The sequence below is a fragment of the Thalassophryne amazonica genome, chromosome 9, assembly GCF_902500255.1.
Source record: "Thalassophryne amazonica chromosome 9, fThaAma1.1, whole genome shotgun sequence".
Lineage (NCBI taxonomy): Eukaryota > Metazoa > Chordata > Actinopteri > Batrachoidiformes > Batrachoididae > Thalassophryne > Thalassophryne amazonica.
The window spans coordinates 92,652,213-92,677,746 of NC_047111.1; the positions used below are offsets into that span (position 1 = coordinate 92,652,213).

General features: G+C 42.1%; 1 protein-coding gene across 1 annotated transcript in view; it reads left to right on the top strand.

Annotated features, from left to right (window-relative positions):
- LOC117517662 (unconventional myosin-XVIIIa-like) overlaps positions 1-25,534 on the top strand; it is a 218,386-nt gene extending 192,852 nt beyond the window's left edge. The window contains 5 exon segments of the mRNA XM_034178771.1: positions 609-653; positions 21,757-21,879; positions 24,092-25,072; positions 25,074-25,159; positions 25,162-25,534. Of these exon segments, the coding sequence (XP_034034662.1) occupies positions 609-653; positions 21,757-21,879; positions 24,092-25,072; positions 25,074-25,159; positions 25,162-25,496 (1,570 nt within the window). The 3' untranslated portion in view covers positions 25,497-25,534.

A 25,534-nucleotide genomic window follows, 5' to 3' on the forward strand; every position in this document is an offset into this window, starting at 1 on the left:
TTTTTGAACATTCAGAAGACAATAAAAATGCTGCTTTCTCTGTTAAGCTATCAATCATAGCTTATACTTGTACTTTTTCATTCTTTATTGCTGACAATCTCCAGCGTCAGTTGATCTGTAACTGCTTTTGGGCTCTTGCAAGTGAATCCACCCTCTGTTCCGCAAATAATCTTCACATGCTTTTATTCGGTTTCCTTCTCCTGATCTTTTGTCTCTTTGCCGGTTTCCCCTGTTTGGTTATTTGCAGAGGGGTTGAGGGTTATGCTTGCAATGAGCCCTCTGAGGTAAACAGCGCCATAATAAAGACCTCTAAGAGGAAGACGTTATTCTTCTCGGCTCTGTTTGAGAAGGAGGCCAGCAACAGCTCCAGTTAATTTACCGAGCCACTGCTTCACAATGGATAGTTACCCTGTGTATGTGTATGTGTGTGTGTGTTTATGTGTGTGTGTGTGTGTGTGTGTGCACACCTGTGAGTGCAAAAAAAGTGTAAAACAATTTATTTTCTGTTATCTTATTTCGCCCCTCCCTTTTCCCCCCTTTGTGCCGTATCTCACCTTTTTCTCTTTCTGTTTTTCCATATCTTTTTTGCCCCCCTCCCCTTCTGGCAGTTTGCAAGACATGGTGACAAAATATCAGAAAAGAAAGAACAAAATGTGAGAATGGAAAATGCATCCTTTGTTTGTGTCATTGTCGCTGTGTTCAAGTTGTTTTCGCACCCGTTTAACTGCATGGGAGCACAACACCGTGTTCTTTCAGTGTGTGTTGTTAGCAGTAACACTAAGAGGTAATTTTAAACAAAATGGAAAACCCTGCTGGAGCTATATGCCGCTGATAAGAGCTGTGCTTAGAGGATGATGCCAGTGTTTCATCTTGCTTTTGTTAAGTTTGTGCCAAGTGAGTGGAGGTACCTGTTCAGTCAGCCTATTTTGGAAAATGACAAAACCTGTTTTCCAGATATATCTGATGGGGGGGATATTTGTTTAAAGTCTTTTAAAAACTTATCTTTTTTACTTGGCTTTTGACACAAACGAGGCTTAGTTTGATAATGTTTTAAATTGTATTTTAGTGGTTCTTTTTATTTTTATTTCATTGTATTTTAGTTTGTCTTGTGTTTTAGTGTATAGCACCTTGTGTCAGTGCTGGCTGTTTTAAGGTGCTTTATAAATAAAGATGGTATGGTGTGGTACGGTGTGGTAGGGTATATAAACATGTAAACTGGATAGAAAATACAAAACTACTCACAATGAACCTGGCATTAATCCTATAACCAGCACAGTGTTGACCACCCTCATTATGTAACCTCAAGCATCATTATCACCATCATCATGCATGTGTTTGGATCCTTGGTTAAAGCTGGTTTGCACCAAACAGATTTTTTTTTTTTTGTGTGTTTTTTCTAAAACTTACATCCCCATAGTCCCTACTATTCCCACTAGTCCATGGGCCAAGTGGGCCGTTTGGTGCCACCTCAGCCAATAAATTGCTTCACTTAAAAAAAACAAAAAAAAACTGAAGCAACTCTATCTTTTGACCCCACTCCAAACTGAAATGTTTGCTGTTTTTGCCTCATAACTCCATAACATTCAGTCATAGATAGTCTAAACTATACCTTTTTGGAATCTTCAGAGAAATAATGTGGTATGCCTTTCAAAATGACTGGTGCATTTCAAATGTTGGCTTCTCTGTGAACTTTCTATGTGTCTATAACCGCCACCCTGGGATGGCCACCATATGTTTTGTGTAGGCCATGATATAATAAGGGTGGCCCTGATTTGGTCAAAATTGTATTCAGTATCATTCACTCACTTGGCACAATACTGACCCTGATTTGGTCAAAATTGTATTCAGTATCATGGACTGTAAGTCCTTTCGGGTGCTCCCTTGTTTTCACTTGGGGTCACCACAGCAGATCCCAAGTGAATCTGCATGTTGACTTGGCACAGGTTTTACACCAGATGCCGTTCCTGATGAAATTCCACATTACATGGAAAAATGTGCCCACACTGAATCCAGACACACAAACCACTTGGCCACCACCCCTGCCATTCAGTATCATGGACTGTATATTGATAATCAGGTGAAGCTGATTGGCTCAGGTGGATTTGGGACACCCCCAACTTGAAAACATTACATATAACTGCTTTTAAGTTGAGTAAACTCAAAAATGTCTTGCAGTTGTTTGCCTTGAGAATTTTGTTTTCAGTGCACTGACTGTTTAATCTGTTGAAATTCTACAGTTTTGATATCGTGGAATTTATTTTTGGCATGCTAAATATTATTATGACTTATCAGAGTGTGTTAGAAAAAATGCATCTTGTCACCTTCAACAAATATTAAAGGATTATTAACCGAGCACGAGGTCTGTATGGGAAAATATCAGACTGAGGTGTTGACAGTGCAGCCCAATCAAGTGAGGTTAATAATTTGTTTATTGTATGGCTATACATACACACACACACACACACATATATATATATATATATATATACACTCAACAAAAATATAAACGCAACACTTTTGGTTTTGCTCCCATTCTGTTTGAGATGAACTCAAAGATCTAAAGTTTTTTCCACATACACAATATCACAATTTCCCTCAAATATTTTCACAAACCAGTCTAAATCTGTGATAGCGAGCACTTTTCCTTTGCTGAGATAATCCATCCCACCTTACAGGTGTGCCATACCAAGATGCTGATTACACACCATGATTAGTGCACAGGTGTGCCTTAGACTGTCCACAATAAAAGGCCACTCTGAAAGGTGCAGTTTTATCACACAGCACAATGCCACAGATGTCGCAAGATTTGAGGGAGCGTGCAATTGGCATGCTGACAGTAGGAATGTCAACCAGAGCTGTTGCTCGTGTATTAAATGTTCATTTCTCTACCATAAGCCGTCTCCAAAGGCGTTTCAGAGAATTTGGCAGTACATCCAACCAGCCTCACAACTGCAGACCACGTGTAACCACACCAGCCCAGGACCTCCACATCCAGGATGTTCACCTCCAAGATCGTCTGAGACCAGCCACTCGGACAGCTATTGAAACAATCGGTTTGCATAACCAAAGAATTTCTGCACAAACGGTCAGAAACCGTCTCAGGGAAGCTCATCTGCATGCTCGTCGTCCTCATCGGGGTCTTGACCTGACTCCAGTTCATCGTCGTAACCGACTTGAGTGGGCAAATGCTCACATTCACTGGCGTTTGGCACGTTGGAGAGGTGTTCTCTTCACGGATGAATCCCGGTTCACACTGTTCAGGGCAGATGGCAGACAGCGTGTGTGGCGTCGTGTGGGTGAGCGGTTTTCTGATGTCAATGTTGTGGATCGAGTGGCCCATAGCAGTGGGGTTATGGTATGGGCAGGCATCTGTTATGGACGAAGAACACAGGTGCATTTTATTGATGGCATTTTGAATGCACAGAGATACCGTGACGAGATCCTGAGGCCCATTGTTGTGCCATCCAAGAACATCACCTCATGTTGCAGCAGGATAATGCACGGCCCCATGTTGCAAGGATCTGTACACAATTCTTGGAAGCTGAAAATGTCCCAGTTCTTGCATGGCCGGCATACTCACTGGACATGTCACCCATTGAGCATGTTTGGGATGCTCTGGACCGGCGTATACGACAGCGTGTACCAGTTCCTGCCAATATCCAGCAACTTCGCACAGCCATTGAAGAGGAGTGGACCAACATTCCACAGGCCACAATTGACAACCTGATCAACTCTATGCGAAGGAGATGCGTTGCACTGCATGAGGCAAATGGTGGTCACACCAGATACTGACTGGTATCCCCCCCCCAATAAAACAAAACTGCACCTTTCAGAGTGGCCTTTTATTGTGGACAGTCTAAGGCACACCTGTGCACTAATCATGGTGTCTAATCAGCATCTTGATATGGCACACCTGTGAGGTGGGATGGATTATCTCAGCAAAGGAGAAGTGATCACTATCACAGATTTAGACTGGTTTGTGAACAATATTTGAGGGAAATGGTGATATTGTGTATGTGGAAAAAGTTTTAGATCTTTGAGTTCATCTCATACAAAATTGGAGCAAAAACCAAAAGTGTTGCATTTATATTTTTGTTGAGTGTGTATATATATATATATATATATATATATATATATATATATATATACACATACATATGACAGTGTTGGGCTCATAGTCAGACCTGTTCGCTTTCTTCACCCCCATAAAGAACTTGCTAACAGACGGTCCAGTCGTTAGTTGGTAAGCTATCAATTGGTGTGTTTTTTCAGATGCTGTTTAGATATTTATGGAGTATGTTCATGTCTGACTTGGTTTTTCTAATCATGTTTTTAGCTTTATCGTTTGTAACGAATCTCATATGTGATCAGAACCGATTATTATGGTAACGGTCTGATGTTGGAAAATATCAGATCGGAAATCAGCCAATCAAAGTAATTTTTTTAAATGTTTTTTTGGTTTTAACCTCCGATTTTCATATTGTTGGTTTTTAACCTAAACAGCTTCCTTTTTTCTTTTTTTTTTTTGAAATCCTACTGGGAAGTAGTTGCTCCCGGTGTGTAGTGAGCGCCTTGTGAGGCATTACTGTAAAGCGCTTTGAGCGTCTGATGCAGATGGAAAAGCGTTATATAAATACAGTCCATTTACCATTTATTTAAATAATTTGACTGATTATTGTAATTAGTGTTTTAGTATTTGGAAATACTCCGCTAACAGTCCAATGAATATCTAAGTAGTACAGTTTGAAGTGTTACATCACAAACACAGTGTAGTGTGTTTTAATTGAAAGAACTGTCGCCCTGAAGTCTGTTTGCCAATGAACTGGTGTTGAAAAGAAACCATAGAAACCAGGCGCAAAACCGACAGAGCCATACAAGATTTAATACTGAGTGTAAGTATTTGTGACAAAGATTTACAACCAGTACAGGCCAATTGTCAGAAGCGATTAATGTTCACTTCTAAATTCTTTGGGCTTGTTTGTCTCTACAAGCCTCAGGACCAGTTGGCTCGTGTTCTGGGCCAAGGACAAATTGTTTGTGACACCATTTGCACAGGACTCAATTGCAAGCCACCTTTTATTTTGTGTGTTGAAGGCGAGGGAGGAGCAAGATGCTCCTGCTGTTGGTGTTTGTCAGTATCTTTTTTGTGTGTGTGTACTACATCATATATAAAATATTCACAGAGATGACAAAAAGGTGGCCTGTGTAATTAACCTGCTATTAAAAAGGTTCCTATTGTCTTCTTTGTGAATTTTCATTAATTAGAATAATATTTAGATTACCTTCTGTAGTGATTTAATGTATTATTATTATTATTATGACATGATTATTTTGCTGTTGTTCACATTGCGTGTGTAATCTGAACATTCTCACAACAGTCACATCATCAGAAATCAGATATGAAGTAGCTCTAAATGATATTTAGGTCTGCCTGTCCAGGTTTGGAGGGGAAGGATTAATTTATCACATTTTAGAGGGTACATGTGTAACCGTGCTGAATTTGGCCGTGTATTAGTCCAGCTCGGTTCAAAGAGATAAAACCCAGTCCTGTTCGTCTTCTCTGCTTCATATAGTTTAACTCTGCATTGTGTTTGGGAAATAATCAGCCGATGGGATGAAGTAATTGCTGTTTAATCTGTGTGGAACAGAATATGTATGTTGTGTGTTGGGGGGTGTGGCTGGACATTTTGGTGTTCTTTTCTTTTCTTTGCTCTCCAGGTGGCATGGAAACTGATTTGTCTGTGGAAAAGGTGCTGACTGAAGAGTCCTTCACCCTCATCAACATCATGTGCAGCACCTGTGGATGTTGCTCACACCCTCATCAATGTCATGTGCAGCACCTGTGGATGGTGCTCACATGCAACCTTAAAGACTTTCAGCTGAAGCAGATAATTAGATGGCGTTCTGCATTTAAGCCATGTGTGATTCAAGCAGAATTGCCGGGAACTCGACCTTGTGATGTTCGTTGTGAGACGCTGAGGACCGCACCTGGGTTTGACACATCGAGCCTGTGAAGCAGGAAGGGTGAGGGACACATGCTGTCAGCACACATCAGAGGTGACTAATTGTTTGACTACTCGTTGATAGTAACTTGGTATTTTGTTACGCAGTATATTTGAATTGAGATGAGAATTGTGCAGCTTGCTTCTCACTGCTGTGGCGTGCGGACGAGTGATCCTCCACCTGTTGTGAGAAGCTGCTCATTTGCATAAAGTTGAAAATACAGACCTGAATGTGTTGCTGATAGTGTGTGTCTTTTGAAGGATATTAGTTGTAACTGCTGACTTACCTCACCTCTTCTATCCTTCGCAGAGAGTCGGTTTGTCGTGTCCACCTGGGGGGTGTTTGGCGGTAATAGTGAGTCCAGAAGCGCCGGGCTTTGATCCTTTTGGGCGCTGGAGAGCGTGCCAGCCTTCACTCCACCAGAATGACGCTGTTTTAGTTTCTACACTTTATTATGCACCAGAGGGTGAAGAAATAAATTGTTTTTGATATTGGAACCGCTTTCTGGTTATTTTGGCGCTGGGTTCCGTCTGACGCAGGTCCGCTCCTCAACCTGTGTCGACACATAACAGCCGGCCATTCCATAATGGACCCAGCGGCAGAGGCGGTTCCTTTTGTCAAAAAAGTTCAAGAACACTTGGAGAAAATATGGGAGCAATTACAGCATCTCGCAAACCAAATTAAACAAACAGACGCCCGTGTTACGGAGCTTGCAGTGCTGCTCCAGCTGCGGCACCATCGATACCGGTGCAGATAACTCCGTCACCCAGAGATTCGGCGTCCAAATCGATTATTTGTCATCCGGAGCCTTATGTGGGAGACGTCGAAGCCTGTGCTTCGTTTTGATGCAGTGTTCTCTGGTTTTTTGCTCAGCGACCGGCTTCCTTCTCTTCTGATGGGAGCCGTGTTTCATATGTGACAAATTTGCTCCGAGGTGACGCCTTAGCTGGGTCACAGCGTTGTGGAGTAACAACCTCTCATTGTTAGGATCCTTAAGGATTTATCCCGGGAGTTCCGACTGGTTTTTGACCATCCGGTGAAAAGCAATACCGTTGCCCACGGTTTGCTGAATCTCAGGCAGGGGAGGCAGAGTGCGGCGGAGTATTCCGTGGACTTCCGGATTTTTTCTGCTCAAGTCAGGTTGGAATGCCGCAGCTTTACGAGGGAGTGTTTGTAGATGGGTTAAATGAGTCATTAAAAAGACGAGCTGGCAGTCCGTGACGAGCCCAAACGATTAGATGAGCTAATATCGTTGGTGATTCGTCTAGATGATCGGATGAAGGAGCGTGGACGTGAGAGAGGGCGGCCATCAGAGGGCGGTTTTTTCAATCTCGGCGCTTTCCCCCGACACAGATCTGGGCCGCCTCTTCTTCGGCCCCACTGAGGCTCCTCCGACGGGACCTCTGGCTCCTCTTGGTGACGAGCCCATGCAGCTCGGACGAGCGGAGATCACTGTATTGCCCCAACATAGAAGCGTCAAGAAAAATAATAGTGACTATCTCCAGCTGTTTCTGGGACAGGCAAAATAACACACACAAAAAAAAAAAAAAAAAAAAAGAAAGAAAAAAAGAAACTTGTATGGGTTAATGTTTTTTTTTTTTGAATAGGGTTATTATTTGTTTGGGGAGTCAGAGGGCGTTTCTGGTGGAGTGAACGTTAGGGCGTTTAGAAGCCCGTCTGGGCTCACTTGATCGTTATTTTTTATGTGTTTTTAGGTATTTTCTGTTTTGGGTTTTTGGGTCGTTTATTTTGTTGTTTTATTTCCCTACATCCCTAACCCCAACCTCACTTGCCCCAAGACCGTTTGTCTTGGGGTTGTGGGTTGGTGCGGTTGGTCACGCTGAGCGTTCCTCAGAAGACCTCTGCACCTAGTGGGGGGGGGGTGTGTTAGGGGCGTTTTTTTTTTGGTTTGGTTAGGCCCGGTTCCACTCCAGCCTCGGTGAAGCCTTTTGTACCATTCGTCATTGGTGTTGCCGGGGTGTGGTGTGCAGGCGTGAACATACCTCAGTCGGAGGGGTGGGCCGATCTGTTGCCGTTCGCCTTTTCGTAGTTCCACCCTCCCAAGAGGCTGGGGTATGGTCGAGTTGGGGCACCGGACGTATTTCCGGTTTTTTCCGCTGCGCCTTGGGGTTGGGGGCTGGGTTAGTTTTTCCTGTTCCCTTCCCCGGCATTTATGTTTGAGCCGTTTGGCCAAAATTGGGCGCCGAGGGGCTCTGGGAGGGAACCTGGGGTCTTTCGGGGGTGCTGGGGGAAGGTAACAGCGTTTACGGTAGTTTTTGTGCCCCCTGGGGTTGTTTTAGGTAGTTCTCCGGGGGTTGGATTTTGATTTTGTTTTGTTTTCCTTCCGGTTCCACCTCCAGGGGTGATGGGACGGTCCTCTGGGGGGGAATTGGCTTGTGTGGGGCCTACTAGCCAGGTGGTGGCCGGGTCTGGGTTCTGGGCTTGTGGGGGGGGGGTGCCTCCTGGGTTTGATGGTACGTCCTCTGGGGGGGCGCCATTTGCTCCTGTACACCTGGGGACCTTTGTGGGATTTCCGGTTCTGGCTTATTCCTCTGGAACCGCGGTAAAGGCCTTCTGGGGGGGGGGGGGGGGTTGGCTCTGCAGGCCGTTCTGGGGGGTTTGTTTGTATTTTTCTTTTATACATTTATGTGTGTATTGTGTTTGAGGGGCTGTGTTGGGTTTTTTGCGTTGGGAGTTTTTCGTTTCTTCCCGGGATTGGATGGGACGGTCCCCTGGGGAGGTTTTGGGTGGGTTTTATGTTTTTTTCTTGTGTGTTGGATTATACTGGGGACTGTTTTGGGGTTTTTTGTTGATGCCAGCCGGCCTTCCAGCTGCGGTGCCCTGTCCTGCTGTCTGTGGTGGACCTTGGGAGCGTTGTGCTGTCTGCTTCCTGACGAGGACTCGCCGGCGGGAGGTGCTGTTCTCGGGCCTGGTCTGTTCGGGGTCGCCGGGAGGCTTCCCGTTGAGGGGGGGGTACTGTTGTGTGTTGGGGGGTGTGGCTGGACATTTTGGTGTTCTTTTCTTTTCTTTGCTCTCCATTGGGCATGGAAACTGATTTGTCTGTGGAAAAAGGTGCTGACTGAAGAGTCCTTCCACCCTCATCAACATCATGGCAGCACCTGTGGGATGGTGCTCACAACCCCTCATCAATGTCATGTGCAGCACCTGTGGATGGTGCTCACATGCAACCTTAAAGACTTTCAGCTGAAGCAGATAATTAGATGGCGTTCTGCATTTAAGCCATGTGTGATTCAAGCAGAATTGCCGGGAACTCGACCTTGTGATGTTCGTTTGTGAGACGCTGAGGACCGCACCTGGGTTTGACACATCGAGCCTGTGAAGCAGGAAGGGTGAGGGACACATGCTGTCAGCACACATCAGAGGTGACTAATTGTTTGACTACTCGTTGATAGTAACTTGGTATTTTGTTACGCAGTATATTTGAATTGAGATGAGAATTGTGCAGCTTGCTTCTCACTGCTGTGGCGTGCGGACGAGTGATCCTCCACCTGTTGTGAGAAGCTGCTCATTTGCATAAAGTTGAAATACAGCCCTGAATGTGTTGCTGATAGTGTGTGTCTTTGAAGGATATTAGTTGTAACTGCTGACTTACCTCACCTCTTCTATCCTTCGCAGAGAGTCGGTTTGTCGTGTCCACCTGGGGGGGTGTTTGGCGGTAATAGTGAGTCCAGAAGCGCCGGGCTTTGATCCTTTTGGGCGCTGGAGAGCGTGCCAGCCTTCACTCCACCAGAATGACGCTGTTTTAGTTTCTACACTTTATTATGCACCAGAGGGTGAAGAAATAAATTGTTTTTGTTATTGGAACCGCTTTCTGGTTATTTTGGCGCTGGGTTCCGTCAGACGCAGGTCCGCTCCTCAACCTGTGTCGACACATAACAATGTACTGGTCACCATTAATGGGTTCATCACAGTAGGTATCGCACCTTGCGAGGAACAGCATGGATTATATGGATATATGGAAAATAAGATAACAGAATGGATTCTAATAATACAATAACATGCTTTTGAAGGGCGGTATGCATTTTCAGAGGCCCAACGTTCATGCCCAGTCGCCCAAAATAACTGATATTCGCCCGAGTTTGACCAGGGCGAATACCTGTCATTGCGGGTGACATGAACGGAGGGACTCTGAAAATGCATACCGCCCTTCAAAAGCATGTTATTGTATTATTATCACTTACTGAGATACACAACACGTGGAATCACATTAACAATATTTAATGTAATTTCAAAATGCACGACACCCAGCAAACGCGTACATAAAAGTTGGCTCACTTTAACTTTTGTCGTGTGGCTGGTACCGTGCTGCTCTCCAAATTCGCCAGGGCGTCCTCATCAAGGTGGCTGCTTTGGCTGTTGTTCATTGTCGTACTATCCATGATAAAATCGTCCGGAATATCCATATTGGGACCAACACACACTTCTCACCTTTTCATGTTATCGTCTGCATACAGTTCTTGGGTTGTACATGATATGATGTCATCACTTTATGCACAGCGGGCGGGTATTGGGATACCCGCACGTTACTGTGGGCAGGTATGGACAGGTAGCGTGAATGTAAATCTATACTACCAGTCCAACAACGTCTCAGTAAGTGATAATAATAACCAATATTTTATCTTTGTGCTATTACCAGTGCACCCACCTCATGCCAGTCTTCCATAAAATGGTAATGTGGTCCCTGTGTCCACTGCACTTACCATCCCGACCACCAAGGTAGGGCATTGTTTCCCCCATAATTCATGAACCCAAATGAAAAGTAATGACAATTGGAATCAAATACAACATTAACCCTATTACAGGTGCAAAAAAAAGTAGTAATAATAATAATAATAATAATAATAATAATAATAATGGTAGAAGGATTGCACATACTTTTACTTAGAAAGATCAGATCAGACTGTTTTGACCATTGTCACAGCTTTGAATCTGATCAAGTGCTGCATTCATATTACACTGCTCTGCACATTTTTGTCTGCTTCATCAGTAAAATGTGCTATTTATTATGGATTTTGGTAGGCTGAATTCAAATATGACAATAAAAATGGCTGATTGCCTACTGTTTTTAAGATATTTAAGTTTTTACCTTTTACGTCCACGTAGTTTCAGTGTTGACAGTTGAGTTTTCATGATACTTCAGTTTCAATTTATTTTCATTTATATAGTGTCAAATCACAAAAAAAGGTGCCTCAGTGTGCTTCAGACAGGTAAGGTCTAACCTTACCACAACAGCACACAGGCGACAGTGGTAAGAAAAAACTCCCTCCGAGGAAGAAACCTCAAGCAGACCAGACTCAAAGGGGTGACCCTCTGCTTGGGCCATGCTACGACACAATTACAAAACAATTCACAAAACAATATAGAGGAAATGTTGCCGGGGGACAGGACTGGAGGGTTTCCAAAGCAGACATCATACCCATCTCTGGATGGAGCCACACCTCAAACACAGAGAGAGAGAGAGAGAGAGAGAGAACAGAATCAGGCATCAGAAAGACAACAAATACAGTATAATTTGTCAGCATTAAGTAACAAGAAAACCAAAAAAAATACTAAGGTGATCACCGGCCACTAGCCTTAAGTTTCAATAAAGACCCAGAATTAGATAAAGTTGAGGCCGCGGCAGGCTCCATTTTCTAATAAAATTAACAATAAAAAGCATAGTAACATACTATGCCAGTATGCTAGCCATACAAAAGGGAAAATAAGTGCGTCTTAAGTCTGGACTTTAAAGTCTGTACAGAATCTGACTGTTTTATTGACGCAGGGAGATCATTCCACAGAACAGGGGCGTGATAAGAGAAAGCTCGGTCACCCATAGACTTTTTATAGGCTAGTAGCAGAACTTTAAAATCTGATCTCACAGGGACAGGAAGCCAGTGAAGAGATGCCAAAATGGGTGTAATGTGTTCAAACTTTCTGCTTAGTGTCAAAAGTCTGGCAGTCTTTTGAACCAATTGGAGGACCCTAATGCTGGACTGCTGTAACCAGAAAATAGACCATTGCAGTAGTCCAATCTAGAAGAGACAAATACATGAATCGGGGTCTCAGCATTTCAGTCTTATCAGTCTTAACAGAATTGAAAATTAGGAAGTTGCTAGACATCCAGCTTCCCACTGATGCAAGGCAATCTCTAAGGATTTTATGTGGATAAAATTACCAGCAGTTATCAGCATGTACAACTGAGTATCATCAGCATAGCAGTGAAAGGTACTCCCAAAATGCAGCAATATGTGTCCAAGGGGGGCTATATAAAGGGTGGCTATATAAAGTAGTGTTATTGTACAAAACACAGTGAGAACGACTGGTCAGCTATAATGTCAACCACGCAAGTGCACTCCCAGTAATCCCAAAATGATTCTCCAGTCTATCGAGTAGAATATGATGATCCACAGTACCAAACGCAGCACTGAGATCTAACAGCACCAGAACCATAGTGGTGTCTGAATCATTGCAAGCAGAAGATCATTCAACACTTTAGTGAGAGCCGTCTCAGTGGAATGATGTTTTCTAAAAGCAGACTGCAGTGGCACAAAAAGGTTATTCTCAGTAAGGTGGTCCATGAGCTGCCATGAAACCATTTTTTTCCAGAATTTTAGAGCAAAATGATAGATTTGATACCAGCCTATAGTTTTTCAATACACTAGGGTCAAGATTAGATTGGTTAAGTAATGGTTTAATCACTGCAGATTTGAAACATTTAGGAACAGATCCAGAATTTAATGAGAGATTAATAATTTCCAGCACAGTCAGCCCAAGAGTGGGCCACAGGTCCTTAAACAGTTTTGTTGGTATAGGATCAAATAAGCAGGTTATGCTTTTTGTAGACGTTACAAGTTTCATTAGCATGCCTAATGAGATACTATCAAATTTTGTAAATCCAGGTAACACCTTAGTGAAGGCCCCTAGCTCAATAGCAGGGTGTAGTGGCTGGATTAAGGCATGATGGGATATGTTTAAAGTAATGTCTTCTACTTTCTTCTCAAAGTAATCCAAGAAATCCAGTGCTGTAAAGGAGAGTGACTTACAGGTGGTTGTCCATGAATATGTGTTGCTACCATGTTGAACAAGAATTTTGAGTTACGCTGTTTTTGTTGATGAAATCAGAGTAATAGGTCCGCTTTGTAGCCAGTAGTGCATGCTTATAGTCTAAGATAGCATCACGCCATGCTAGGTGGAATACTTCTCATTTTGAAATTTCCGTTCTAGACCTCTAGCCTTATGCTTGAGGTCACGCAAGTAATCACTGAACCAAGGTGACTGTTTGGGGGGATGTGGTTTTAATAAAGGTGGCGCAATCATGTACAGTGTAGTTTTGAGTGCTGAGTTTAAACTATCCACAAGGACTGTCTACTGATTGGGCATTTTCCAAACGTGAACCTAAGATATCAGGCAGTTAGCTTCGAGTTCAGTCATTGTTGAGGAGTTGATGTGTTGCCGCAGTGACAAGTAAGGTTGTTGTTCTACTAAAACACAGCAGCGAAACTGTAAACCTAATAAGTGAATGATCAGAGACCACCGATGCAAGAGGCATGATGTCAATATTCTTGACAGCAATACCAAATGCGAGAACCAGATCCAGGATATTTTCACTAATGTGCGTCAAGTCCTGAATGCATTGCTGAAATCCTAATGCATCCACAATTTCCATAATTGATTTGCACAGGGGATCAGAAGGCTATTTATTTAATGTTAAATGTCACCATGTCACCAATCATTAGAATGTTACAGTATCTGCACTAGTTGACAAGTTAGAAATGAACGCACCAAATTCATCTAAGAATTCATATTATGGGCCAGGGGTCCTATATACATTGACAAAATAATACGACTGATTTTTATTCTTCTGACCTTGGCAATACGTAGCATCATAGGCAGAGCGGAGAATCAGATACTCAAACAAGTTATATTCGTGACCCCCAACAGCTGATAAGCTAAACCTAGACTTATAAATAAAGCAACACCCCCGCCTTGCTTCACATCACGAGGTACGTGACTATGTATGCCAGTAGGCAGGCCTCACTAAGGGAAGGACAGCTGTAGGTTTAAGCCAGGTTCACGTAACCCAGTCATATCTAAGTGATGATCCATCATTAGATCATTAATCAACAATGACTTTGAGGACAGTGATCTTATGTTAATGAGAGTAGCAGTAGCAGCAAGTAGCAGGACTAAGGACCTCAGTGGATTAACAGTTGGCCTGTTGATTTAGGGGTGGTTCTAGAGTAGCATATATAAGATGCCTGGAAGTAGGTTTAGGTTGGAGACATTCCATGTGGGTTGTAGGTAGCAGACACAGAATATTTGATATTGCTGGAACAGCCAATGGTTCCAGAGTAGCATATATAAGATACCTGGAAGTAGGTTTATTTTTGCGACATTCCATGTGGGTTGTTGGTAGCAGACACGGGATATTTGATATTGCTGGAACAGTCAACGGACAGTCAATTTCAGCGTCATCCAGTGTAGAAATGGGTATTAAGTTTTCAAAATATATCTCTTTATGATATTTAGGGACATACCTACGGAAGCAGGCCACAGTCTCAACTTGATGAATTTCACTCCTGGCAAATAACCGCAGATAAAAGGCTAATTGATTCCACACCCACATTTGTCATAAGCCGGGTGGCAGTGTCAGGAGCTCTGTCCCAGGGAATACATTCAACGTCAGTAACCTGACTTTGCGGGTGATAGAATCCTCTATCACTAAAGCCGGCGTTTGTGGCCTGGAGATAGGAAGTGGAAGTCACCGTGGGCTCAAAGAACTAACCTCAGGCATATCCAAGGGAGAAAACTTTCACAATTCGCTGTAGCAAGTGTGATCGGGGTACCACTACCGGGCACCGAGCTCTATGTGACTTCCTCCGCTGAACCACATTCTGAAAGCCGTCCTCCACAGCCGGTGTTTCAGGCTAATGCTAATGGGCGTGCTAGCTGGCCCAAGACTAACCTCATCTGGAGTGCCTGTAACATCTACAGTATATCCACTGAGCTAAGAAGCTGTTCTTGTTTACGGACACGGCTCTCTAGAAAGGCCACGCTATTTGCCAGCATCCCACAGGATTTATGTAAGTGTAAAGTAGTGTAATTTGTGCACCAGAAAATTCAAGAGTATAGCCAAGGCCAGGCTGTGAGCTAACTACTAACGAATATGCTAACCGCTCCTAAGGTTCACACAGGAGTAAATTAATTAGCTAAAATTCATAGCATTTATGCTGAAAAAGTAACAGACGTATGACTAAAAGTATGAACTCCTAAGACTCCTAACACTCCTAAGAGGTAAACCACTCCTAAGATTAACACAAGACTAAAGTAATAAGCTAAAATTCACAGCAGTTAAACTGAAAAACTAACAGAAGTATTAAGAAACTGGCGGGAGGGGGGTCGACCTAGCTAATGCAAGCTAACCGCTAGTAAAAATGCTCGTCATTCCTAAGATTTACACAGGAGTAAAATATAGTGACCTAAAATTCATAGCTGTCACACTGAAAAGCTAACAGAAGTATTAGACTGGCAAAATAGTCTTAAAAGGAATGGCTGGGGGGGGGGGGGGGGGGGTTGACCTAGCTAACACAGCTAACTGCTAGCCAAAGCTAACCGCTAGGAATTCAAAAAGGAGGACAGTAGTTAAATAGATTCAGAGTAGATAAACTTAAAAATGAAAAGAAGTTTTAAAACAGAATTAAAAAATGAATACAGTCGTGTAGAGATTGGAAGAGCGTCACAACAGCAAACATTAGTCTTCTTTTTTGACTAGTAGCAGCAGATGAAATGTGGACGTGTCCTCGACCTTCTCCAGTCTCTGGATCTTCCCACACTGAGTCTCCTCAACATCATAAACATATAGTCTTTTCATATTTCTCTGATTATTTTTAGATAACATTTCACCTGTTCTGTTTTTGTAATATTTTAAATCAGCAAAAGGGTTATATGTTAAACCTTAGTCGTATAACATAGCTTAAAAGCTAGAGTCAATCAACAATTTCAAACATTTTTTTTCTTCAGTTGCACAAAATTAATAAAGTTTGACTATTTATTTCAGAAGCATTTGGCTGTAGACCAGTGTTACCAGCTAGGTCAGGTGATTTATTAATTTAACCAGTTAAATAAATAAATAAACAGTTTGAATTAGTCCACTTTCATGTTCATAACTGATCTGTATTTGATCAGGCTGTTCACACAATCATCACACCAACAGAGATGAAACACAGTTCAGAACTGAATTGGATGTTAAGACCATTACGGCCAGTGGAAATTACAATTTCAATTCAATTCCAATTTATTGCTATTTACAGTGCATCGGGAAAATATTCACAGTGCTTCACTTTTTCCACATTTGGTTATGATACCGCCTTATTCCCAAATGAGGATGTCTCTGTACATTGCTGCATCATCTTTACCCTCAGTCCTGACTAGTCTCCCAGTTCCTGCTACTGAAAAACATCCCCACAGCATGAAGCTGCCACCACCATTATTCACTTAGGGATGGTGCCTGGTTCCTCCAAACATATCGTCTGATATTCACACCAGAGAGTTCAACCTTTGTCTCCTCAGACCAGAGAATTTTCTTTCTCATGCACTGAGAGTCTTTCAGGTGCCTTTTGGCAAACTCCAGGTGGGCTACCATGTGCCTTTTACTAAGGAGTGGCTTCCGTCTGGCCACTCGACCAGACAGGCCTGACTGGTGGATTGCTGCTCTGACGGAGTAGTGACAATCAGGTTCTTGGCCACCTCCCTGACTAAGGTCCTTCTCCCACAATGGCTCAGTTTTAGACGGGCGGCCAACTCTAGGAAGAGACCTGGTGGATCCAAATTTCTTCCTTTAAGGATGATGGAGGCCACTGTGCTCATTGGGACCTTCAAAGCAGCAGAAATGTTTCTGTATTGTTCCCCCTCGAGACAGTTCGTGTTGGAGGTCTACAAACAGTTCCTTTGACTTCATGATTGGTTTGTGCTCTAACATGCACTGTCAGCTGTGATGTCGACAGATGTGTGACTTTCCAATTAACTGAATTTACCCCAGGTGGACTGCAATTAAGCTGTGTAAACATCTCAAGGATGATCAGTAGAAACAGGATGCACCTGAGCTCAATTTTGAGCTTCATTCACTGCTGTGGATGTTCTACCTGTCTGTGATGGCCAGTGTCTCCAGGCTGGACAAACTGATTCAGGCGGGCTGACTCTGTGGTTGCCTTGAAGCTGGGCTCTCTGGTGATGGTGGCAGAGAAGAGAACACTGGACAAACTGCTGGACATTATGGATGACGGCAGTCACCCTCTGCACGCCATCATCAGCAACCAGAGGAGCCTCTTCAGCCACAGACTGGTCCTCCCAAGTGTAGGACCAACAGACTGGAAAAACTCCTTTGTCCCTCAGACCATCAGACTGTACAACACCTCACCCGGGGGGAGGAGGAGTAACAGGAAGACATAGGATGGGAAGGAGAGGAGCAGTAGTAGCCAGTAAGCCAGTAGCAAGCAGTATTTCTGATAGTTATGTTTGTATTTACATTTTGCAAATTGTTTATTTTTTACTTTTGATACTCTGTGTGCTCTTACCCTGTGTGCTGTTAACCAATGCTGCTGAAACCTCAAGTTCCCTGAGGGAGTCTTCCCAAGGGATTACTTGCCTTCTAATCTTGTGAATACTTATATACATGTGATTTCTTAGTTTTTTTTATTTTATTTTGAATTAGTTGGCATAAATCGCAAAACTTTTTTCACATTGTTATTATTGGGTATTGTGTGTAGAATTTTGAGGAAAAAATTTATGTCATTCAATGGAATAAGGCTTTAACATGAGAAAATGTGGAAAAAGTGCTGCTTTGTGAATACTTTCTGGCTGCACGGTATCATCTTTTATCAACCTTTTAAATTTTCATGTGCTTGTTAAGGCTTTGCCACACGACTGATAGAGCAAAAGGATTAGTTATGTATTTAAATATTTTGTCTGTTCACAAATTCGTAGGCCTTCATGGATTTTAGGCACTCATGGGCCGATGATATCACATTTCCATTGGTAGCACAGAGAGCAGGAAGGGTTTTTCTTGTTTAATGGCACTTATACAGTGGAGCAGCTGGATTTGAGTGGGGTTTGCTGTGGTCTGAAAGCATGACATATTTCCTGACTGTTCGTGCACGGTCCTCACAGCGGGGCATTAACGAGAGAGACAGAGAGAGAGAAGAGAGCACACTCAGATAAAAAATATTAAAAAAAACATGCAGCACTGTCTGACCTGGAACAGCTGCACCGGATGCTCTCTGCTTATGCAGAATTGACACCTCTTGTCAGAGCTTTGTCCAATCAGAATTCAGAATGAACCATTGGACAGCCCCTAGGATTTCACAGTCATGAGTATGGTAAAAGTACAGGATAAAAGATAAACAATCATCCAGGCAGTGGGAAAGCTGTCTGCTCACTCAAAGTTTTGAACATGTTCAAACTTTAACGGATCAGCAGATATCAGCTGACAAGGAACCCATTTTGCAGATCAGAAAAGGACTTTTGTCAGACAAAAATGAACACAAACTGATAGTATCCATGCCTTATATATTTCCTCTTAATGTTCCTCATCTCTAGAATCCCACAGTGTTTCACACATCCGCCTGCTTTAAACATAATTTAGAATGGCCACTAACTCATTTCAGATCTCTGTGACATACAGTACTGTGCAAATGTTTTAGGCCCCTTTTAGTACATCATTAAAACATAAAAAATTTTGAAAACCTCATAATATTCACAAATAAATGAAATGTGTGATGAATTTCAAGCTTTATGAAAATGGGTCTATTTCCGTGTGATTTTTAGGCATTATAAGTCACACCACCTTATAAATCACAGAACCTCAAATATATAATATTTGACTCAAATATATAACTGTATAATATATACACACATATATATATATATATATATATATATATATATATATATATATATATATATATATATAATCATTATTGTTCTGGAATATAAAAAAAAATATAGCTCATATATTCAATTGTGTTGGAACCTGATTTTGTGTTGGCATGCCAATAAAAGGGGGTGGGGCATCAAAAGCTACTTCTATTATAAATTCAGACTTTACATGTTCATACACCACAAAAAAAACAAAAAACAATGTTAGATTTATGCCACTTTAGCCGGTAATATGAATGCGACTTTTTATTTGCCCTCCTGAAACCCTTAATGCTGTGAAATGAGCATTTTTCTTTTCTCGAAAATGACATGAGGCCATTTCATGGGTGTGGGGGTCATCACTGCCCTCCCCCTCAGAAGCCTGACCTCAAGGTTACTGATGAGAAAGTTCAATATGTTAATGCTCTTGCAAAGCTTTAAAGCATGACACAGTGCATCTTCTCTGTCTCTGCTCACCATCTTGCAATATGCATACGTGCATGCGTGTGTGTGTGTGTGTGTGTGCGCGTGTGTGTGCATGTGCACATGCACATTGCCTGGCACTGAGTCCACCTCCCACAACATAAAAACAAGCTTTTAGGTAATGGACCAAAATAAGAGGAGGTCGCCAATCGCTTTGTCGTCAAGGGAAACGTGCCTAAATCTGTGACACAATGTCGGCTGACAAAAAAATAAAAAAATAAATAAATGATATATTGTTAAGGCTCAGACCTACAGAGATATGGACAAATGATAGAACTCAGCAGTCTGGCTGAGATCTCAGACTTCTTACAATATTGTGTTTGCTCCTGGTAAACATTTGAAACCAACTCCTCCTAGCTCAGAGTGATAAAAAGAAGAAAGATCTGTTACCCACAATGCTGCATTTCATTTATTTAACAGTCAGCTGTTTTTTTTTTTCCAACAGTCAGTGGAGTAAATATCTGCTGCTGGATAGTAAATGTGGCAAAGCGTTTCAGACTGATGAGTGTGGATCTGTGAAAGCTGAAACGCTGTAAGAGTTGAGATGAAACTGCCATTAATCAAAGGGAACAGGAAATTGCACCTCCTTTGCAAAAACGTTTTCATCATCGCGACAGATTACCCTGCGACTGTTTTAATGTACAGTATGTTGTCACAGCACTTGTAATTTTCTTCTGTCAGTACTTACCACAGCAGCACTTGTCAAATGTTGTTTAGGATTTTGAAACATCCATTATTCATCCCTCATATAGCCAAGGAAGGCAGCGCAATTAGTACACACATCGAATATTGGCGCTAATTGCACATACTAACCTTTGTTAAGAAGGGTACACTGTGTGAAATTAAAGTTCTGAAATAATATATAATGTTTGTTAATACTTTAAGGCATCAGCTGCGTGTACTTGTTGGTTTTACTCAATTTAAGGGTGTTGGGTCAGTGTGGAGTTACATGAAAATTCAGTAAGGTATATCTTATATATTATATTCTTTCTAAGGTGGAACTATGCTAGTATACTAAGGTATATCAAAATATCTTAAAAGGAAGAGTAAAATGGAAGAGTAGAAAAGAGTAGAGTAGAGCCACTTAGGTGCTGGTCTTGAGAACCAATATCGTAATATCGAGTGGCAGTAGTAGAATACGGTCATCCTTATTCAGGAAAAGGATGATTCAGGTGCCCACTTGCACAAGCTGCCTCAGGTTGTCACCTGGGCAATGCCAAGCACTAGGCAAAAGTCCAAGTCTTTAGGGTTCTGGTACTTCCTGTCTTACTACGTGTATGGTTATGAGACGTGTATGCTAACCAGTGATCAAAGGCGACCTGGATTGTGAGGGAGCATCAGCTACAACATTCTGGCCATGTAGTGTGTTTCTCTAGGTATGATCCGGCATGCAGGTGCCGCCGTGTTGAGGACCCCAGCAGCGATAGAGGGGCAACGGGAAGCCCATGTTTCAAGTGTGGTACAGCAGATAGATGGTTCTGCCTTGGTGTTTCATCAAGGGACCCAAGGTGGTTCCACTAGTGTGGTGGATGTGGCAACACACAGGACCTGTGTATGCTCCCAGACCAGACCAACTTAAAATTGCTATTTAAAACAAATCACAGTCTGAAGTATGAAGTTTTTAAAATATGCATTGAACTTTAAATTATGTGTACCCCATCACAATATGTGATGTATCATGCCACTGCTGGTAATGAGTCAAAATGTTCTTGTTAAAAAAAAAAAGACTGAGTAGCCAAAACGTAACATGTATTCCGCGTGTACCCAACACCTGACACCACAGACGCCTCCACTATCAGACCGACTGTGTTTTTGTCATCAGGCAGTGTCAGCTTTAAGCCCACAGCGCTGTCTCCTGGTATGTTGGTGTGCTGCATGGATCCAAGCAAACAAGTTAATTTTGCTTGCAAAGCCCTTCAGTAACACTTTTTTTTTTTTCATCTACTTTTTTTGAACATTTTCTTCAAAGCATATTGAAAATGTTGACGTGATTGCATCACCTTACATTGTGCTGATCCAAATGGTCTCATGGGAAATTTATGAAGCTTCTAAATTATTCACAAAAAAAAGATTCTTTGCCATCTAAAACTTCACTGCAGCCTCCCATTCTTAAGGTCACACTGAAGCAAATATTACTTTTTCAAAGACTGCGTTTTTTTTCTTTTTTCTTGGCAGATTAAAATTTAATTTTGTTGTTGTTGGAAATAAATTAAAAACTGATTAAAGAAGAATAGAATTTTACTGGTAAGACGTATAATTTTCTCAGTTTCTTCTAGAAAAATTGTCTTATTCAGATGCTTATTTTTGTTTGTGTTCTGTTGTCATCTACACCAGCTGATGTTTATTTGTTCATAGTGGGGATCAAACAGAAACAGATTCAGAGGTGGAGGACCGCGTGGACGGAGTAAAATCTTGGCTGTCGAAGAACAAAGGTTCTGTCAAAACTCTTTCAGATGAGGGAACTATGAAGAGCACCAGGTTAGTTTTTTCAGTCAACACTGAATATTTCTGAGGTAAGAAGCGAAAGAGGCAGCAGCCACACGAGCTAAAAAAGCCCAGGATTACCTGGGGCAGGTTACAACAGAAGGATGGGCTTTTTTTCTTTCGGTCATCTGTTTAATGACAGGAGGCCAAATGTAGAAGCAGCTGCTGACAAATTTATTGAAATGGCCCGCAGCCAGTTGGCACGTTGAGTAAGTCACGTTTCTTCTTGAGTTAAATAGATTCTCTCACCAGCTGATTACTGTATTGTGTGTTATCTGTTTTCTGAACCGTCCCAACGATAAAATGAAAATGGCAAATGCACATCGGAGAAATGTTTTTGCCATATCAGTTATTTAGATGTTTGTGCCTGTATTGATAAAAATGAAAGCATGTTGGATGAATGTGATTGATCCGAATTAAATAATTAGTATTTATACCAACTTGTACAACATTTAATTCATCTGTTATCAATCAAATCAGTTTAATTAAGTTTTCTGTTTTTGTTCTGTATATATATGCAATTGGCATACAAATTACATTGGCAGCAGTTATTTTGCAAAAAAATAAACAGGAACGGTTCAGTTAAAAGCTATTGTTTCTTCCTCACAGTCATTTTGGTTTGTGCCACCATAAAGTCATTTAGTTTTAGTTGCATGATATGCTACAAATATATGATTTAGAAAAATACAGCTGCTGTTCCCAACACCAACAATGTGTCAAGTAGCAGCAAGTTAATTTTAATAGCGTAACATGATGAACTGAAACAATGGCATTCTGGAAACATGAGATGAATGGAGCTAACGTCTCATTTATTTTAACAAATATAGACATTCTTATTACACACTGGCTTCTGGAAGGACTTAAATTAGGTACAAGGTCAGTGATGTACTTTTCCACCTTTGGAAGAATGTACATTATTGTGATTTAACAGGCTAGCTAATTAGCTCGTTAGCCATTCCACTGTGAGCAGATTAAAATGTTTCCGCAAATGCCAAGACTGCTACACTGGTGCTACAGCAGCAACACTCTGTGACCTGATAAGGAATTAATAATATTCTAGGTTCTATGTAAATACAGCACTAGAAATGCAGTACAATATATGAGGAACATTTAGCATGCCTAAAACATTTTAATGTAGGAAATAATAATACAATAACATGCTTTTGGAGTGCGGTATGCATTTTCAGAGGCCCGACGTTCATGCCCAGTCGCCCAAAATGACGGAGGGACTCAGAAAATGCATACTGCACAACAACAGCATGTTATTTGCATTATTATCACTTACTGAGATACACAACACTTAACGCATACATAAAAAGTTGGCTCACTTTAACTTTTGTCGTGTCAGCTGGCGCGCGTGCTCTCCAAATTCGGCAGTACGTCCTCATCAAGCTGGCTGCTTTGGCTGCTGTTCATTGTCATACTATCAATGAGAAAATCATCTGGAATATCCATATTGGGACCAACACACACTTCTCGCCTTTTTATCTTTTCCTCTGTGGACATTTTTTTTTGTTTTGTTTTGTTTTTTTTTCCTCTGCGGACAGTTCTTGGGCTGCGCGCTATAACGTCATTTGTTTACGCCGCAGCAGGCGGGTATGCCGATACCCGTTTGCTACTGCGGGCGGGTATAGCCAGGTAGCGTCGACGTATATCTAAGCTACCGGCCTAGCAACGCCTCGGTAAAGTGATAATAATACGCAGTATTGTAACATTTTTTACCAGATATAAACATTTTAAATATTGACCACTTTTACCATTTAAATTATGATTTCTTTTTAATGGGTCCCTACACTTTGAACACAGTAACAGATTTTGCCTTTAGAAGTTATCTGAAATGCTAAATTTATAAGAAAGTCACAAAATTTATGGGTAACAGAATTACATTACATGAGCTTCCAGTTATAGACTTACTCACGTGTATTTATTAGATACAAGGGGTCAGCTTACTTAGAGACTTGGATACTGGAGGAACATGTCATATAATTTTTTATGTTTTTTGACACCAAAAGGCCTATTTTGCTTATGTCACTTGTGTTTTAATTTTTGATGTGTACTCAGATGAGATCAACTGTGCTTTACGCAAATAAAATTTAATATTGCAACAATTTTGGTGCATAATTTGCTTTCAATTATTCACAATTACTGATTTCTTCCTTGTTGTTTTGTTGGTTTCTATGTTTTTCAATGTTATGTACCCTATCAGATATTCAGCAAATGCAGATGTCAAGGAAGTAAAAGAAGGCAAGGAGAAGACAACTGAGGGAGGCAAAGAAGGGAAAGAAATAGAGCTGAATAGACCAGTGTCTGCCATGAGTTCCTTGAGCTACAGGAAACGTTCCAACCTGAAGGACTCCATAGGGGGGATAGGTGATGAATGCTCCCTGTTTACCACTCTCAAAGAGCAGCCTGACACACCAGACCATGCCTCTATTCGAAAGTCCAAGTCAAAAGCTGGAGACATCCATGAGGATTGGAAAAAGAGCCAGATAAAGGAAGACTTGGATGACAAAGGCTCTGTCATCTCTCTTGCATATTCCGAGGCCACCAGCAGAGCCAGAAAAAGCTTTGAGTCTCATTGGACATCCCGCAGCAGTCCTGAATTTGAAAAGGACTCTGTGGTGTCCTCTCTGGTTCCCAGTAGGATGTCCACCAAAAGGGGTATGTTGGAAATGGATGATGACAATAAATCGATTATCAGCAGCGCAAGTCGCACCAGCCCTCGATTGTTGCATCGTAGCACCTCTTGGAAAGATGACCGGCGCAGTAGCTCACGCTTGTCTGTTGCACGCAGCTGTGGTCTCAGTGAGCTCGGCCTGCATGTTGATGATGATGATGACGATGATAACAATAACGGTCAGCATGTACCTTGTAGTGAAGCGGGAGGTTCAGCTTATAGTCCTCGCTCTGTCAGCCATAGTTTTTCCACTCCATCTCAGCTGCACTCCACGGACAGCAATCTGCCAAATACATCTGACAACAAATCTGTCACCCACCGCAACTACCTGGATCCTGATTTAGAGGCAGCCATCAATGAGGTGCTGAGCTTCAAACCCATCAAGTTCAAGCGCAGCAAGCTCAATGAGTCCAGTAGTGCAGAAGAGGATGAGAAGAAAAGTTCAGGAGGGGAAGGTGGGAGGAAGAAGGTTGAAGATGTTGAGCTTCGGTGCAGCACTTCCAGTTTGCGCTGCCTCATCGGCTTCTGGTCTGGATTACAACATTCAGCCTTCCAGTACCCTGAGCACCAGCAGCTCCCGCAGTCAAAAAGACAAAAAAGGGAAGTCTCTCCATCAGACAGCTCATCCTCAGATGATCGCCATAGTAGAAAGAGCTCAAAGGCTAAGAAGGATAAGAAATCGAAGAAAAAATCAAAGAAGAAACAGAAGGAGTCCTCATCCTCATCGTCGTCAGAGTCATCCTCCTCCTCCTCCTCTGACTCAACCATCTCCTACCACAGCTCCAGAAGTGTTAAAAGGAGCCCAGCCAAACCGTCTGACGATGAGAAGGATCCTGTAGGTCATGGGCCAGCTAGCAGGAAGGAATCTAAAAACAACCAGAAGAAGGTGGACAGTTTAGTGATGAAGTACCTTTACCAACCGGAAAGCGAGTAAAGCCACAAGACAAGGTGATGCTCGGTGTGATAATAAGC